The sequence below is a fragment of the Camellia sinensis genome, chromosome 10 (assembly GCF_055761805.1).
Source record: "Camellia sinensis isolate YWXY chromosome 10, ASM5576180v1, whole genome shotgun sequence".
NCBI lineage: Eukaryota > Viridiplantae > Streptophyta > Magnoliopsida > Ericales > Theaceae > Camellia > Camellia sinensis.
Window position 1 is genome coordinate 102,432,261 of NC_138970.1, and position 19,218 is coordinate 102,451,478.

Sequence of the window (19,218 nt, forward strand, 5' to 3'; positions counted from 1 at the left end):
AAAATAGGAATTGTTGAAATGAAGAATAGAACCCTAAAAGATATGATGAATGCCATGTTACTAAGTTCAGGCTTACCACAGAACTTGTGGGGGGAAGCAATATTGTCTGCTAATTATGTTCTTAACAGAATACCCCACAAGAAAACCAACAGTACTCCTTATGGATTGTGGAAAGGTCGACCGCCTCCCTACAAATACTTAAAATTGTGGGGGTGTTTGGCAAAAGTTGAAGTTCTTGTTCTTAAAAAGACTAAGATTGGACCAAAAACAGTAGATTGTATGTTTATTGGTTATGCTCAGAATAGTAATGCATATCGATTTCTGACTTATAAATTAGAAATACCTGATATAAATGTGAACACTATTATAGAGTTAAGGAATGCTGTGTTTTTTGAACATGTCTTTCCTTACAAGAAAGGACAAGAATTAAGTTCACAGAAAAGAACTTATGATTGTACACAAAGTCAAGAGACTAATGACAATCAAACACAAGAGACTAGTAATGGTCTCGACCAACAGGATTTAACCGATGATGAACCAAAAAGAAGTAAGAGAGCGAGAACATCAAAATCCTTTGGTCCAGATTTCCTAACATACCTGTTAGAAAATGAATCTCAAAGCTTTAAGGCAGCAATAACAGGTCCTGAAGCACCTTTGTGGAAAGAGGCTGTTAATAATGAAATTGAATTCATTATGCAAAATCATACTTAGGAATTGGTGGATCTTCCACCAGGTTCTAAACCTCTTAGATATAAGTGGATATCCAAGAGAAAAATGAAAGTAGATGGTTCAATAGAAAAGTATAAAGCAAGACTTGTAGTAAAAGGTTACAGACAAAAGGAAGGTCTGGACTATTTTGACACATATTCTCCTGTGACAAGAATAACATCCATTCGCATGCTTATTTCTATAGCAGCGTTGTTTAATTTAGAAATACATCAAATGGATGTTAAGACAGCTTTCTTAAACGGTGATCTAAATGAAGAGATCTATATGGAGCAACCCGAAGGGTTTGTAAAGTCTCTTTATGGATTAAAACAAGCACCTAAGCAATGGCATGAAAAATTTGATCATGCAATGCTTACTAATGGGTTTAAGATAAACGAATGTGACAAATGCGTCTATGTTAAAAACACTGACCAAGGATATGTCATAGTTTGTCTTTATGTGGATGACATGCTTATCATTGGAAGTAATTAAAACATGCTCAAATCAACTAAGCAAATGCTTAACAAAAGATTTGATATGAAAGATATGGGGGCCGCAGATGTTATATTGGGAATGAAAATTACTATAACATCTGACGGATATGCATTATCTCAATCACATTATATTGAGAAATTCTTGGTAAATTTATCAAGGATGATATGAATTTAGCTAAAACACCTGTAGACATCAATCTTTATTTATCAAAAAATAAAGGTGATGTGGTGTCTCAGTTAAAATACTCTCAAATCATTGGAAGCTTAATGTACCTAATGAATTGTACTCGTCCTGATATAGCTTATGCTATTAGTAAATTGAGTAGGTACACTAGTAACCCCGGAGAAGACCATTGGAAGGCGATCATTTGGGTTCTTAGATATCTAAGATTCACCCGTGATCGTGGTTTGAAATTTACTCGATATCCAGCAGTACTTGAAGGTTATTGTGATGCAAATTGGATATCAGATACTAAAGATTCAAAATCCACAAGTGGATATGTCTTTACTCTAGGAGGCGCTGCTGTTTCTTGGAAGTCCACGAAACAAACATGCATCGCACGATCCACAATGGAATCCGAGTTTATTCCTTTAGACAAAGTAGGAGAAGAAGCAGAATGGCTTCGTCATTTCTTGGAAGACATTCCAATGTGGCCAAAACTTGTGCCAGCCATTTGCATTCATTGTGATAATCAATCTGCAATAGGCAGGGCACAGAATCATATGTATAACGGTAAGTCACGACATATTCGCCGTCGACATAATACCGTAAGGAAATTGTTGTCAAATGGAATAATCTCAATAGATTATTTAAAATCTAAAGAGAATATTGTGGATCCATTAACAAAAGGTTTGACAAAAGAACTAGTGTATAGTTCATCGAAGGAGATGGGATTAAAGCCTATTACATAAGAGTCGTCATAATGGTAACCCTACTTATATGACTGGAGATTCCAAGAACTAAGTTCAAAGGAACAACTAAGTTATGTGTGGCTAGCCAGAAATCACCAAAGGATTAAAATCCTTACCCATTCCTATGGTGAGAGTGATATCTGCAACGTGTGTTGTCTGCAGGGGTATAAGGATAAACTTTGCTTTTAATGATTACTTATATCTTGATTAAGGCATAAAATTAAGACGAGCATAAGGAGATACTCACAATAAGAATCACCTATATGAGTGTCGAACTGGGGCCGGTTCTATGAGAATGAAAATGGTAAATTCTCTAGAAACATTCATGAAAACCAGGAGCGTTCAAGGCCAAAATGAGCACAACAGTGAGAACCATGATGTGTTAGAAGATATTTTGTGTGAAATCTATTATCTTGGCTTACACAAACGGCTGAACAATTCAAGGCATTGCGTCCATTGGTTAGCTAGTAAGTCCGATAGGTTATCACTAGGAAAGGTTTAAGGCCGAAAGCTACCTATCCTGATGCAAGATATTTTCGACTTATACTCTTTCGATAAAACCTGCATACTGTTGCATTTTCGTTATCATCAAATTCCATTCATGTGGGGGATTGTTGGAAATGGTTCAAAAATTCTGGGTAAAATCAGAATTTTTTTCCTAAGTTTGGTCTATTTTTTAGGTGGGCCCCGTGCGTCGATTTTCGCGGGTCAAAGTGGTAACGCATTCTATGCTGCGTTGTGATTCATGTGGTACATTTGGTTGCTCAAAACCATTACCGAGTGAATAGGAAATTGAAACCAAAGTGTGCTCCATGGAAATAGAGTTTTGGTGGAAAATCCTTAAAGGTATTGAATAAGGTTTGTCCCACATTGATTTGGTGGGAAGTTTTGAATGGGTTTATAAGGCATGGAATTGGAACTTGGGGTGTGCCCCAAGGGGTACCCAAGTGTTTTAGAGAGGGAGGTTATGGGCAAAATGGGCAAGACCCATTGGACCAAAAAATCACCACACGCACGTGCGCGCAGCCGTCCGTCTGGTCAGGCGGGCTGGGCTAGGCCTGGGCTTGGGCGCGGGTGCGTGGTGTGTGGTTGGGTTGGGCTAGTTCGGCCCAATATTAATCTTTTTGGGCCAAAAATATTTGAATTAAATTTTATTTTTTGTAAAATAAAATCCATAATTCAAATTAAACCGGAAATAAACTGGTCCGATTTTTCTGTACACCCAAACAAGGCCTTTCCCGTTTTTATCTGTTTGAATTTTGAACCAACAAATTTGAATCTGTTTAATTCAAACCAAACAGGTTTCATACCTGTTTAAACAGGTTTGCACCTATTCAATTCAAAACCTGCAGCCACCATTACATCTATAAATAGGACAGCCCTCAATTGATGTTAATATATATAATTTTCGTCCTTAAGAGCTCTGCAAATTTATTCTTCATTTTGCTGCATTTTATTTTTGTGAGAAAGAGTATAAACACTTGGTGTGTTCGTTAGGCAAACAATTTGTAGTGCTGGTATTATTTGTAGTTGATCATTTCATCCTGGGAGATAGACGTCCACATTCTGAAAGCACCGTGGAGAGGACGAATCTGTCTTAAGGACACAATGTCAAACACTTGACTTGATCAGAATTATTATTTGAACAATTAATCAAGTAAGTTATTTAATTTATTTTCTATTTCATTTGTTTATTTAAATACAATTTTTAATTTTATTTTTGTAACAAAATAAAATATGTTTTTATTTATTTATTTCTAGTTTGATTTTTGTAATCAAACAAATTCTCTCATTTCCTTTATTTCTTTATATTCTTGTTGTTGTTTAGTACACAACAGAATTTAATCTATTTAAATACAGTGAAGATTGTCCAACACCAAATTGTTCAAATTGAAACTATAAAGACTAAAATAAAATTTGGGTCAAACTACAGAGGTGAAAAGTGTAATCAACCCAAATGTATAATTTGATGTTTAGCGAACAAAATTAATGTCCGGAATAATAGCTATCCAGACATGCCCATATGGGGAATTATTGAATCCTAATACCGTGGGTTGTGATACAAAATGGAAGACTAAAGAGAGATTCAAACGAATTAGTTACATTGCAAAATTGATAAGATTTTGGAAATTTTTCCTCACAATTTTAAGTCAATCCAAATATAGTATAGGATAATCTATAAGGATTGATAATCACAAGACTAATAGTCCCAGTAATATGGCCATATTTGTTTGGACAAACACAGCCTTGGGATTGGATTAATAATCCAACAAAATACATAATCCGATGTTTTTCTAAGAAAATTAACGTTTGGACTTTTAGTCTATGGAGATGGTATTCCTCATATGGTGGATTACTGAATACTAAAAGGGGGTGAGATATAAAATTGAGGATTAAGGAGAGATTCGAAAATTAGCTAAATTAAAAAATTGATAGGATTTTGTCATTCCAAACATGGATAGGATACACAATCCATAGGGATTGATAATCCCAGGACTAACAGTTTCAAGAATGCTAATCTCATCTATTCTAATCCGTTCAAACAAACATGGCCTTAATCTCATCTAATCTAGTCCGTTGAAACATACATGGCCTTAGGGTTTCCTTTTCATTCTTTTATTTACTACCCCAACACTATTACCATTTTGTTTAATTTGTCCCTCAACTATTGAAAGTGTCTATTGTGCACCCAGACCAGACATTTTAAGTTGAGTCTAATACATCCATTTGACCAAAAAGCCACTCAAATTGCTAACAGCATGGTAGAAAAAATAGACATTTCACAACTATCTTTCTTTCTAAAGCCAATGCAGTGTCATATGGTTGCACATGTATGCCACATGGGCACCAAAGAAACCCATCTCAAGCCCAAAATATAGTTTTTCTCTTAAAAAAAATACTCCATAAAACATCCATTGATCCGAAATTATATAGTTTTGAGTTAAAACATTGTAGCTTTTTGAGTATACCCAAACCAAATCGATGCCCTAACCTATACAAAAACCCCAACCCAAGCCAAATAGCCAAACCCACCACCTTCCATTCTCCTCTGTCATTCCCTCCACCCCCATCAACTCTGCCTCCGCCTCCGCCTCCGCCGCCGCCGCCGCCACCACCACCACCACCACAACCCCATCCCACACAACTAAAATCCCCTACCACTATCATAGCAACCTTCAACCAATTCACACACACATGCACGCAAAGAGAGAGAGAGAGAGAGAGAGAGAGAGAGAGAATTGGGATTGTCGAACGTCACTGGTAGAGGATTGGCAACTATGAAGCACCGACACTTCAAAACAAGTGTCGTATCTGTGTCAGACACACGGATATTTTGGGAACACGTGGACACAACGGGGATATGTATGGGACACACCACGTGGCGTGTCCCCTTATTTAATTAATTTATTTTCAGAGAACACGTCGGGACACTTCGGAGAGACACTAAAGACATGCCAAGTTGTCTTTTCCCCCCACTTTATTTAGTTCTTTTGATGAATGTTAAATGTTTATTATTTTTTCTTAAATTTAATTACTTAATAGATCATTCATAAAAAAATATAAAAATTGTAAATGTTAATTAAAAAGTTTTTTTTTATATAAAAAAATATAGAATTAGAGTTAATTTTTGTTAATCTTGATTATTTGTGGATGTAATATTAATGTAAATAGCAAATAAAAATATATGAAAACATATTTTATTGTCGTGTCCCCGCCGTATTCGTGTCCCCATTTTTTTTGAAATTGTCATGTCTCGTGTCTGCATCCGTATTCGTGTCCAAGTCCGCATCCGTATCTGTGTTCGTGCTTCTTATATTGGTGAGGTGGTTGTAAGAGAGGCGAAGGTTCTACAAATTAGGGAACGAATTGAAGATGTCTGGATCAAGATGTTGGCATTACTGGCATAAAAGGTTCCCAAGCTATTCAACTAAGGGTGAGATTAGTGGAGATGGACCACAAAGAGAGATTGGTATTGTCGTTGGGGCTCGCTAACTACAAATTGGGGAGACCAGAGAAGAAATCACAAGGGAGCAAAGGGAATTTTGTATCTAGGTAGTTTTGCTTGAGGGAGGTGAGGTTGGAGGGGGATTGGCGGCTCTGTTGAGGGTGAGGGTTTTGGGGTGAGAGAGCTGGTTGAGATTGAAGGGGATGGTGTTGGTGAGGGACTAGGAGGTGAGGTTGATGGAGATGACCGGTGGTGAAGAAGTAGGAAGGAGGAAGGAGGTTGGGGGAGGGGGTTGATGGCAGTGACTAGGGGGAGGGGTCGAGGGGTTGCCGTTAGGCACAATAGGGGGAAAGTATTCAGGAGGGGTGGGGTTGAGAGGGAAAAGGATAAGGTAATGGAATTGATAGGGAAATTCATAATGTGAGAAAGGAGAGGGTGATGGTGGGGATAAGCAGGTGGCTAGTTTTGAAGAACCCAGTAATAGCGTCACTGGTGGGGAAGGGTTGAAACCCTAAGGGAAGAAGATGCTGGGTTTGGGTGGTTTTATAAAACAATTAAGTTGGTGTCAAAACTACGAAGTTTTGGATTAATGCAGCAATTATTTTATTTTATTTTATTTCTCAGTCAAAACAACGTAGTCAAAACAACGTAGTTTTGAATCTAAGGTTGGTTTCTTTGGTGCCTTGTGGCATACATATGGACCACATGACGCTAGATTGGTATTAGGAGGAAAGATAGAGATGAAATGTCTATTGCCCTTCATGTTGTTAACAATTTCAACTATTTATGTACAATGGGCTTCATAGACTCAAATTAAGAATGTTTAGGGACACAATAAACATTTTTATAGCTGTGAATAAATGGTAATAGTTTAATGGTGGTTTTCATATTTTACCCTAAAAATGAAGGGTTTTTACTGCACCAATTGATGTCAATAAACATTTTAGAGTTTTCTTTTGTTAAAATGTTTTGTGGATGTTGCAGAAAAGCTAAAAAAATTCTTCAAGCTGCAACGATTTAAGAAATACAGCTTCTTAACAGACCAAAAAAGAAAGAAGTTCTAGATCAATGGAGAAGAGAACTACCATTTAAAAAGAGAGAAAAAATGACATTGCCAAGGATTGTTGTCTCAAGTCAATCTATAACGACAAGTACTTGCGCTACATACATGAAGATGGGCCAGTACATGGGTTTCTCCAATTCTCCGAAAAGGAGGTTTCCAGTCCCTATGCAAAGTTCAGAGTGGAGATGGCAAAGACTAGTAATGCGAAGGGACTTGTGCATATAAGATGTTGTTTCAACAACAAATACTTCGTAAGGTGGACGCCAAACCACTGGTGTATTGTTGTTGGGGCTGACGAACCAGAGGAAGATCAATCCAAATGGTCCTGTACGCTGTTTGAGACCCTCTATGTGGATGGTGCTATTCATCCAACAATTGAAAATGTTGGTCAAACAATTCGATTTTGCCATGTCCAGCTTGGCCATTATGCATGCTTAAGGAGGGCAAAACCCCCGCACGATTCATGTTTATTTGCAGGATCGCCAGATTTTGACCAAGATTGGTGCGATATCTACTCATTCATCGATTGGGAATTACTGTCAACACCCATACCTGCAACGTTTACAAAAGAGAAAATAGCATTGCCAAGGGTTGTGGTGCTTAAATCAAACTACAATGACAAGTACTTGCGCTACATACATGAAGATGGGCCGGTGCATGGGTTTCTCCGATTCTCCGAAGAGGAGGTTTCTAGTCGGTACGCAAAGTATGAATTGAAGAGAGCTAAGACTAGTAGTGGGAAGGGATGTGTGCATATAAGATGTTGTTACAGCGACAAATACTTTGTAAGGGGGTCGGAGAATGACTGGTGGATTGTTGCCTAGGCTGACCAACCAGAGGAAGACCAATCCAAATGGTCCTGTACCTTATTTGAGCCCCTCTATGTAGATGACAGTGCTGCTCAAACAACAATTGGACGTGATGGTCAAACAATTCGTTTCTGTCATGCCCAACTCGGCTGCTTATGGAGGGCAGCACCCCCACATGATTCCTACTTATATGCAGGATCACCAAATCTTGACAAAGATCAGTGCGATGTCTACACAATCATTGATTGGGAATCGCTGCCAATATTGCCACCGAAAGAAGTAGCATTTGCAGGAGAGAAACTGGCATTGCCCAGGTTTGCGGTGCTCAAATCAAACTACAATGACAAGTACTTGCGCTACATACATGAAGATGGGGAGGTGCATGGGTTTCTCCAATTCTCTGGAGAGCTGGTTTCCAGTCCGTATTCGAATACGAGATGGCAAAGACTAGTGGGAAGGGACTTCTGCATTTAAGATGCTGTTACAACAACAAATACTTTGTAAGATGGTCGCCAAACCACTAGTGGATTGTTGCCGAGGTTGCCGAACCGGAGGAAGACCAATCCAAATTGTCATGTACATTATTCGAGCTCCTCCATGTAGATGAGGTGCTGCTCAAACAACAATTAGATCTATTGCTCAAACAATTCGATTTCCTTACGTCCAACTCCGCCATTACGCATGCTTGTGGAGGGTAGGACCCCCACACAATTCATGCTTATTGTAGGAACAACAGACTACAGAGCCTGACAAAGAACAATGCGATGTCTACACAATCATTGATTGGGAATCGCTGTCATTATGCAGCCCAAATACGAAGCATTTACAAGAGAGACAATAACATTGCCTAGTTTTGTGGTGCCCAAATAGAAATACAATGACAAATACTTACGCTACATACATGAAGATGGGCAGCAGCATGGGTTTCTCCAATTCTCTGGAGAGGAGAATGTGAGCCCGTACACAAAATACGAAGTGGTGATGGCAAAGACTAGTGGTGGGAGGGTAGGATTTCGGCACCTAAGATGTTGTTACAACAACAAATACTTGGTGAGGTGGTCGCCGAAGCATGGTTGGATTGTTGCCGGTGCTGACGAACCCGAGGAAAACCAATATAAATGGTCATGCACATTGTTTGAGCCCCTCTACGAGGACGTCGTAGCTCAAACAATCCGATTTTGCCATGTTCAGAGTGGTTGCTATGCATGCTTATGGAGGACTGCCCCTCCACGTGATTCCTGCTTATTCACAGGAAATTCAACGCTTGACCAGGATCGATGCGATGTCTACACCGTCATTGATTGGGAATCACTGTTGATAGTACCTAAGCACGTGGCGTTCAAAGGTAATAATGGCAACTACCTTAGCGCCTGCTGGATTAAGGGACACCCATATCTGCATTTCTCCTCCAGTGACATTGGAGATCACACAGTTGGGAACGAGGTCATCACAACTCCCAATGGAAGCATTCGCATAAAGTCTGATCACTTGCGCAAATTCTGGCGGTGCAACAACAATTGGATCTTGGCTGATTCAGATGATTCCACCAGCAACAACTCCTATACATCGTCATCATGTAACTTTTTAACTAGATTTTTTTGTTGTCAATCAAAAGAAGGAAGAAAGCAAAAGCAAAAGCAAAAACAAAAACAAGAAAACAAATCTCCCGAGTATGACATGTTTTGGCCGATCAAAGTTGACAACAATGTCGTTGCTCTCCGTAACTTGGGTAACAAGAAGTTCTGCAAGATACGTACCGCCGATGGCAAGATAAACTGTCTCAGTGCTGCTGCGTCCAGAATTTCCAGTGAGGTACACCTGAAGGCGGAGGAAGCTGTTATCTCAAGGAAGATATATAATGTCAATTTTCGCCTTGGAGATGCCAGGATTTACAACAAAAGCATCCTCACCTTGGCCACTGAAGATGCTATTAACAGGACCCAAGAACCCAAAACTATAGACGTCAAGCTCTCGTATTCAGAGAGTAGAACTTGGAATTCCAGCGTTTCATTGAAGTTGTTGGGTGTCAAAACCACCATCCAAACCACTGTTCCACTCATTAGTGCAGAGGGAAAAAGTGAGCTTTCGGGTGAATTTAGTGGAGATTACCAGTGGGGTGAGTCATTGACAACTCATGAGGAGAAAGTGTACAAGGCTAGTGTGCCACCAATGACAATGGTGAGGGGGGTTAATCTGATAGCGACAATGGCTTCGTGCGACATTCCCTTCTCTTACGAGCAGCTTGACACCACCACTCTTACTAGTATACAACAAATTACTGAAACCATGGATGATGGCATTTACACTGGCAGCAATTGCTTCAACTGCAACTGTGAGACTGAACAAGAAAAGTTGTGATGATATGTTGAAAAAAAAGGAAAAAATAAACAGCTTGGTTGAGCTTCTGGGTTGCTCTATTGCTGGAAGTTTGTGATGTTGAGGTCTACTCAACTCAACCCAGATTTTATCTGTTTTATCTTTTCATTTCATATGTACGTGTATGTAAATAAATGTGTATTGGGAAATTCTATGATATGTCCAGTTATGACATTTATGGCGTTTAATTACAACCTCTTGATCATTCAAAAAAAAATAAATTTACAACCTCTTGTAGTGTTGGTTATAACTTATGACATATTGTTGTTACTTTGGTTATAACCAAAGAAGTCTTTGGATATGTAGTGATGTTTGATTACGACACATTGTGATATTGATTAACATTTAATTATGATCTAGTTGTAATTTTAATTATGACTATAGAGATTTTTTATTTTTTATTTTTTATTTTTTTATTTTTTTTTTATTTTTTATTTTTTTTTTTTGATGCCCAGAACACCCCCAAAGCCGGCCCCTGTGGAGCCGACTCTACAAGCCAAACTGGGGGAGCTAGCCGCGCCACCTTAACCAGCGGACTCCCACTTGAGCAGCTAGGGGATTCGAAACCAGGTCCGTATGGAAGGGAGCAAACCTCCTTACCAACCCAGCTGGCCCCTCGGTGGTGAGATTTTTTATTATGCCCCAAAAGTATTTGATTATGATCTATTAAGTTATGACAAAAAGTGATTTTATAACTTGCATAGGATACACATTTTTTTAAGGGTATGTATTGTACCATTATCCTCAGAAATTATACTCAAAATTTTTAATATGTGATTTAAATTTATTCTATACATAGATTTTAAAATATATGTATTGCATTCTGGGGGGATAAGATCACCATTGTTTGTTTGGGTTCCCTGTAAACAGAAATGCTATTAGCCCAGAAAGTTGTGGACAGTAATGGAGTAGATTCTATTCTTATATTGTGGGATCATACTTCAAAGTTCAAATAAATCTCGACTGCACAATTAATTTTTTTAAATATTTAATATTGTTGATATGTAAATATTACGAAAGAAAGAATCTATAATACCAAGAATAAAAACCAGAAACTGATCCAGAATCACATATTGGTGTAATTATCTGATTGTGAGTTCACTCCAAATAAATCCTAGCATTAATGTTGTATTATATGTAATAGCTAGTCCTCATTTTCTCGGTTTGGAAACCTTCGTATTACAAAACCTTAACGCGATTTTAAGAATAATGTATTCTATCACTGAGTTGATTCACGAATCCTAATGATTTAAAAAATAAATAAATAAAAAGAAATGCTTTCTCCAATTTATTGGACTGTCCAGTCCATACGCTTGAACTTCACATGGTGTGGAACCATAATATATAAATTGCAATGTTGTAACACAAAAATAAATCACAGATATTTACAAACTTGTGAATCCTTATTACAAATTTAAACGTGAAAATTAAGGAGCACTGTTTTAAATCCATATGTAGGTTTGAATATTGATTTTTTCTTAAAAAATTTAAGTTCACAATGTTGCTAAATTTGGATGCTCAAATGTTCCGCATGAAAAGGGAACTATGTTTTATATAAATCTCGTATTTCATGAATTGCTTCATGAAAAAGAGAAATAATTTACAATATCTTACAACAACAATGACTTTAGCTCAATACCATTTTTGAACATTTCACTTGACACCAAAAAGAAATAAATGACCAAAAACAAAAACCCACTTTGTTTTCTTTCACTAATAAAACCCATTTTTTCAAATATAAAAATTTTTAAATTAAAAACTAATTTGACAAAAATCAAAACTACAATGATGTTTTCTCCCAAAAAAAGGAAAAATTATATAAAAATTATAAGTATTTTTATTTTATTTATTTTTTCATTTTACACCAAACTAATTACAAAACAGATTTCGAAAACCAAATCAAATAGAGATTTTCATTTAGCCATTAGAAATAAATGAGCAAAAACAAAATTCATTAGTTTCATTGTGCAAAATTTTATTTTCTGATTTTTTTTAAATAAAAACTAATTTGACGAAAAAAATATAAAAAAAATATTTTCACCTAAAAAAATCATATGAAAATAATAATAATTTTTATTTATTTTTCATCAAACGAATTTTTATTATTAATTTTTTAAAAAAATTCAAAAAGTGACATTCTAAAATTGAGTCATTCTGCCTAGTTCTCGAAACACGGAGCACGCACACACAGTTCAGAAGAAAGCACCGGCGACAGCGGCAGCCACCCCGGCAACTGCTGCGGAGACCTCAAGGCCAGCGGTGGCGTTGGGCGCCGGAGTGGGGGTGCTGGTAGTAATAGGGGAGAAAAATCCAGCAGCAACGGAAGCACCAATGGGCTTTACATATTTATCCCAAAAATTAATTTAAAAGTCTCTCCAAGTGTAGCTAGCTTGGGAGAATCTTGTTAAAATAGTTATTGCAATAAGTAGCTTATTGGAGAAAGTAAAAAAGGTGAGATTAGTTATAAACTCTAACGATATTTAAAAATAAAAAATAAAAAAAAAATAATAATTAAAGATCCAATGCGTGCATATATATATATATAGCCTATCCAAGTCTATGCATATTACCAATCTTTTTTTTTTAAAAAAAAAGTCTTTACATATGGAATGCTAAATCCTTATTGTTAATATTCATGTTTTTAATGCAAGAAATGAGAATGGTGGTAGCAGCCAAGATAGAGATGGAGATGGAGATGGAGATGGCGATAGAGATGGGTTTTCAAAATCAAAATCAAGTGCTAATTATGTGTCCACACTACAGGAAATATGTGATATAATGGCGTTTTTTTTAACGGCGTTTTTTTAAACGCCATATTTTCTAATATTAACGACGTTTTATAAACGTCGCAATTTAAATTAATAAAAAGGTACCGTTTACCCTGTTTAAAAACGCCTTCGAATGTATCCCACATTTTAATTAAATAAAACGGTACCGTTTAACCCGTTTGGAAACGCCTTCGAATGTATCCCACTCTCACGCGTTCTCTCTCCCTCTTCGAACCCTCATTCTAATCTGAGAAACCCTTCTTCTCACTTTCACTCACTCAAATCTGAGAAACACCAGTGTATGAATCTCGCTCGCTCGCTCTCTCTAAACCCTTAAAGTGATTTCGATATCGAAGTTCGGTGATCCAATCTCAGAGTGATTTCGATTTCGTAGAGCAGAATCGATTTCAATATCGATTTGGAAGATACGATTCAACCTTCTTCAGCTCAGTGATTTCGATTTCGAAGTTCTCTCTCTCTCTCTCTCTCTCTCTCTCTCTCGATTTCGAAGCTCCACCACCACCACCACCACCACCATCTGCATCGTCTACTAAGGTGAGCACTACTGTCTACAATCTCGATTTCGATGTCGAAGTTCTCTCTCTTTCTGTCAAAATCTTCATTCCGCTGATTCTTCTCCTAGGGTTTACAGTCTTGAATCTCCTCCTAGGGTTGGAGGTGAGGTCAGATTGTGTGTCATATCATCATTTCTATCGCAACTTTACTTTTTGTTGTGCTTAAATATCTCAATTGTTTAAATGTTGTTTTGATTACATTTCAGTCCCTTTGTTTGCAATTTGATATGTTAGCAGTCTCTTCGAATGTATCCCTCTTATGTGTTTTTTTATTTGTAATTTTTAATCTATTCTTTTCAGTTTACGGTAATGATGCATATTGCAATTCATGACTCCATAATTCAAATAAATATTTTCATTTGCAGCCACCTTTTTTTTTTTGGTCCAAAAATCTATGCAATCATGTATTTACTCCGTTTTGTCATTGTGATTTACGCTATTGGCTTTGCATTGCTTTATTTCTCATTTCTTACTTTTGTCTCTGGAGTTTGAGAATGGACAATTTTCTGTACATTTTATTTATCTCATTACTTTTACTACTTCCCTTGTTGTGAGGTGTCTTGTATTTACCATTCACTCTAGAGTACTGTAAGGGGCCTTTTTTGGGTAAGGTTTCATAGAGAGTGTTATGAAAACTGTGCTACATTGAGAGGTTGAAAGTCTTCTTATAATCCTTATTGAGTATAGTGGATTTGTTCTCCATTTCTGCAGTAGATGTAGGCACACTCTGCCAAACCACGTGTATCTTGTGTCTTGTTTTTGCGTGTGTGCTTTTGTTCTATTATTTACTGATTGATTGTGTAATTGGAATCACAATTCTGAAAAACATCTCTACTGACAAGATTGTTAAAAATTTTCATTAACCAGTTCTGTTCTTTCGTATTGCAGGAAAATGGGTATCATTTACTTTTTCTAAGCGCACGTGCTATCTCACAGGCCTATCACACTAGAGAATTCCTATTCAACCTTAAGCAGGTGATGAGATGGAGAGTCAATGTCACGAAAGTGATTGGTGCTATCTGCTGTCTGTCTCCTCACAGATTCCATTTCTCTTTTTTGCAGGATGGAAAGGCTTTACCAGAAGGGCCTGTTGTTATTTCCCCTGACGGACTGTTTCCTTCCTTGTTTCGAGAAGGTACTTGGTGTAGTGCTCTGTTTATTGAAACTCATTCATGAATTGCCTGATTTTTGTAAATTCCGCAACTTTATTTTCATGCAAGTGTAACAATCCACACATTTTGGGTTTTTTGCAAATTATATTGCTTGATCCATTATCTGAAAACAAGAATAGGAATGATTTGCAATCTCTGCAAATAGCTTCCATTAATATGTACATCTTGCATATATTTAGTGCACTGAGAGATTATCCTATCAAAATTTTGCAGTCATCAGAAGAGCTCCTCATGAATTCAAAATTGCTTGCTTAGAGGTTGGTTCTTGTCATCTCTACTACACAGGTATCTTAATATGTCTGGAAGAGAGAGGTTCCTAATTACGTTTGTTTACAATTTTCCAGGATATTAAGGCATTATTTCCTGCGGATTGCAACCCGTTCTATGCTGGTTTTGGAAATAGAGACACTGATGAGTTTAGCTACCTTAAGGTTGGAATCCCAAAGGGAAAAATCTTCATCATTAATCCCAAGGTAATTCTGAAAAGACTCCATTATGATTTGCATGAGATCTCAGCATGTCTAACATAGGAAAATGTTTTCTGCCGAAACAAATGGAGGATTAGTTTTGAAACTGCAATCACTGAAGGGATCTTTTTTAGTGCAATAATGGATACACTTCAATGAGGTTAACCCCAAGGACACTAGTGTGTCGTGTCTTGTGTATGATTTTTCCATTTTTGTTATTCTTCACCATTCATTTGAATAGAAATTGTGTTTTGGTACTCTCAGTTTATCTCCTTTCTTCTGTTGACTAACTCAATTCCCACCCATTTTCCCCCTTGGTTCCAGGAGAATTATAATTCATGGAATTACTGGAAACTGCCTCCTGCTTTGGATATTTGAAGGTCTTAAAAGAAATAATTCCTTCAACATTTAAAATTGGAATCATATGGATGCCGGCCAGCTTGTCAGAAATTATCAAGGTATCTTCATGTTTTAGTTGCATGTATTGTAGGTTGGAAATCGGTACAGGAAATTCAGGATGTGTTCTCCAGCTGACACAATTAAAATGACAAGACATTTTTCTTAGAACTATTGTATGGGGATGCATTTTGAAGATTTCAGAATTTTAATCTGTGATTGTTGAAAAAAACCAAAACTATCCGTGTAAAGCAGTAGGATCTGTTCATTTGCCATGCAAAATGATCAGTAAGATTTTGGACAGAAGGCTGTTCTGGAATAAATTCCAAAACCTTTAGGACCTGAGGAACCACACGCACAAACAATGAATCTGTAACAGAAACTAGATTAAACACACAAAAGCGACGCAAAGATTTACATGGTTCATTTAAAGAAAGGGCGACATCTATGGATTCGTTGTGATTTCACTATGATCATAATAGAGGAATTACAAGAGTTTCTCACACTCAATTTCACAAACTCACTCTATTGATCTCACTAATAAATAGGTTTCTCACACTCTCAAGACTACTATAATAGAGTTACAAATGAGTATTTATAGAGCTAGCCCTGAAAAAAGCCTAGGATTACTAGGATTAGAGTCCAGACGTCAAAATCAGATCAAAATTGCCTTTCCGTGCAAGTCTAGGCAGACAGCTCACTCGAGTGCCCATAGGCCCACTCAATTGAGCTTCCATTCTCAGCCTTATGCAAGTGCGCTTACTCTAGTAGCTGTTCATCCCTTTCTGGACAACCCTGCATGACTGGCCATGACCCCTGCTCGAATGCACCTTGCAATCAAGTTCCACCATTTAGGTCTTGTTTAGAAGTTAAACAAATAGTCAAGGAGGTTTTAAGACAACCTTTTAGTCCAGTTCAAACTTATAAGGACATAAGTCAATGAAAACTTATCATGCATTCTTTTTATCATGCCCACACACCTTATATGATTTAAAATTAGGACTGTTAAATGAGCCAAGCTACTTGAGCTTGAGTCGTGTTTGGCTCGTTAAATGCTCGTTCGATATTGGCTCGTTATGTAAAACCCACAGTTAAATGCATTTTAAAACTCATTAAGTTTTTAAGCCAAGTTTGAACAATCTACTATTCGGCTTGATAAGTTTTTATTTACTGTAGACAAATAAGCTACTTGAATTTGGCTCGTTTAAAGCATGTCTGAGATCGACTCAACACATTTTGAAACTTATTTAGTTTTCAAGCAAACTTTGAACTATATCTACTACTCATTTCGACTCGTCTCATTTCATACAAGCCCTATTTAAACTTTTAGAATTATGTATATTTTGTGTTGCTCTGGTTTCAATCTTAATAAACAATTTTACTCACAAATTACAGGGGCATGGTGTTTATTTCCAGGCTATAACATACTTCTCATCATTGATTAATAGATTATCAGATTTTGTGCATTGTCTGTGATGGATTGAAAATTTTAAAAAATAAAATCCCAAAGACATGTTTGTTAATTTTAAAGCATAAAATATTTATTTATGTTAATTATTTATGACAAATCTGTTGTATAGGTCTACTATTTAAATCCGAAAAATTTTGTTTTTTTATAGATTGGTTTGGTTTCAAATTTGATGGAATTGTAGGTGATGAATTGATTCATTGGTCTTGATTTACGACTAAATTGATCCAATACGAACCATGCTTAGGGGTGTAAGAGTGGAGAAATCAGAACTAGGTGCATTGATAGAGAGGGGGAGAGAGAACAGAGAGATACCTTGATCTATGAAAATAGTCATAATTTGGCAATCAGGATAACCTATTTTATTCTCCTCTTCCTGAAGCTCATGTTGTCATCTTTACTTCTCTTAAAATTTTCTACTGCATCATTTATTATTTTCCTTCATGTTAAATACAATTGCATCAGCAATGATATGTGCATAAAAGTTTACGCACACAGTATCCACCAATGTCTCACAAAATGTACAAATTGCTGCATTTTGTGCACACAAACTTTCTGTGCGTGTAGGGTTTTGCATTTTTATACATGTCAAATGATGAAGTTTCATTTTGTCATGAGAACAATGGTGTTGGTGTTCTTGTTGCAACGACAGATATTCACAAGGCTAATTTTATTCTCTCAGGTTGGAGGACACGAAAACTATGGAATCAGAGACGAATTCCATTGACAGGGCTGTTGCTAACCTCATGTTCAGTAAGGTGGATTCGGGTGGAATAGATCTCCTCACTGCAGTGTCATCCAAAGAGAAAGCTAAGGGAACAACCAAACAGTTCAACTACAGCTTGAATCAGCCACAACAACCTCATTGGCATCACCACACAAGAAGTTCAACCGGTGATGCTGAAGTTCCAATTTTCGGTTAAATGAAGCCATACTTGCTGCTGCAGCAAATAGATCCATGCAAATTTCTCAAGCACTGTATTGTAAGCGCTATGTAGTCGGTACATGCTGTCTCAACTCAACAGAGATGCACATTTCAGATTTCATGGAGTACGTGGACCTCTTTAAATGTGTATGTATATATATATCAAAGTGGTTTGTATTTGTTAACAGGATGTGAATTCTTGATGCATCCACTCAATTTTGGCTAGCACCTAAATGAGTTATATGTTTCTGTTAAATTGATTATTTTTTTTTACTTGTTTGTCTTGTTTGGTTGGTTTTTGGACTTAAATATGTATATATATGAAGTTGGTTTGTACTGATATTAGTAAATGAAATTTAATCTAATGTTTTCCATTCTAATCTAATGTGTCAATCTATTGTACTGATATTAACTTTTCTAATTTGGTCCTGGTTGTGATTTTTTGCAGGAGGACAAATTGGCAAAGTTTGCCTCGTTCAGAAAGAAAATTTTGTTTATGAACTGGGCTAAGCTTTTGTTACTATCGGTATTATGTCATTAGGAGTATAGATGTCTTCTTTGCTTTCTGCATGAGTTTTCAAGCCTGACTTTGTAAATAAATCCTCACGGATTTCTAATATATTTTGTGTCTAGATATATTCTGTAATTGTACATGTATCACATCTTATTGCATTGTTTTTTATTTTTAATTTTGTTTTCAAACTTAGTTTATTTATAATTTTAATAAACATCAATTATTAGTTCTTAATAATTGTTTATGACAGGTATTTTTTTCAACCATATAAAATTAGCACAACTTCAAAAAAAAAAAAAAAAAAAAAAGAGGCTATGGCGGCGTTTTTTGAACGTCACTATATCCCTATCCCAACGGTTAGATTTTTAAAATGTATAAATGTCTTTGACGGCGTTTTCAAAACGTCGCTAAATGTCATAGTGAGTTAGGGTGGGACATTTTGCGCCTATATTAATATACCGACGTTTTCCAAACGCCATAAAGCTATAGCGACAGCCGTGTCTTCGGCGTTTGGTACTAAACGTCACAAAAGAATTAGTGACGTTTTCAGTACCTATAGTGGCGTTTTAAAAACGCCGCTAAAAGTCAATTTTCTAGCCGTGCCAAAAGAAGCAGGAAACATCTC

At 36.7% G+C, this 19,218-nt stretch overlaps 1 protein-coding gene and 1 long non-coding RNA gene across 2 annotated transcripts; both read left to right on the forward strand.

Annotated features, from left to right (window-relative positions):
* The first annotated feature begins 6,891 nt into the window (after window positions 1–6,891).
* On the forward strand, window positions 6,892–10,502 carry LOC145801691 (uncharacterized). Its single transcript, XM_082893425.1, has one exon. The coding sequence runs from the start codon at window positions 8,914–8,916 to the stop codon at window positions 10,288–10,290; it is 1,377 nt and encodes a 458-aa protein (XP_082749551.1). The 5' UTR covers window positions 6,892–8,913; the 3' UTR covers window positions 10,291–10,502.
* A 2,809-nt stretch (window positions 10,503–13,311) lies between these two features.
* Window positions 13,312–15,136, forward strand: LOC145801692 (uncharacterized). Its single transcript, XR_014343339.1, has 4 exons — window positions 13,312–13,631; window positions 14,540–14,626; window positions 14,714–14,786; window positions 15,037–15,136. It is a non-coding gene; the product is annotated as an uncharacterized LOC145801692 (long non-coding RNA).
* Window positions 15,137–19,218: the final 4,082 nt, after the last annotated feature.

What these genes read in the sequence shown, in the direction of transcription:
- LOC145801691 (XM_082893425.1), top strand. Translation starts at nt 8,914, where the DNA reads ATGGCAAAGACTAGTGGTGGGAGGGTAGGATTTCGGCACCTAAGATGT.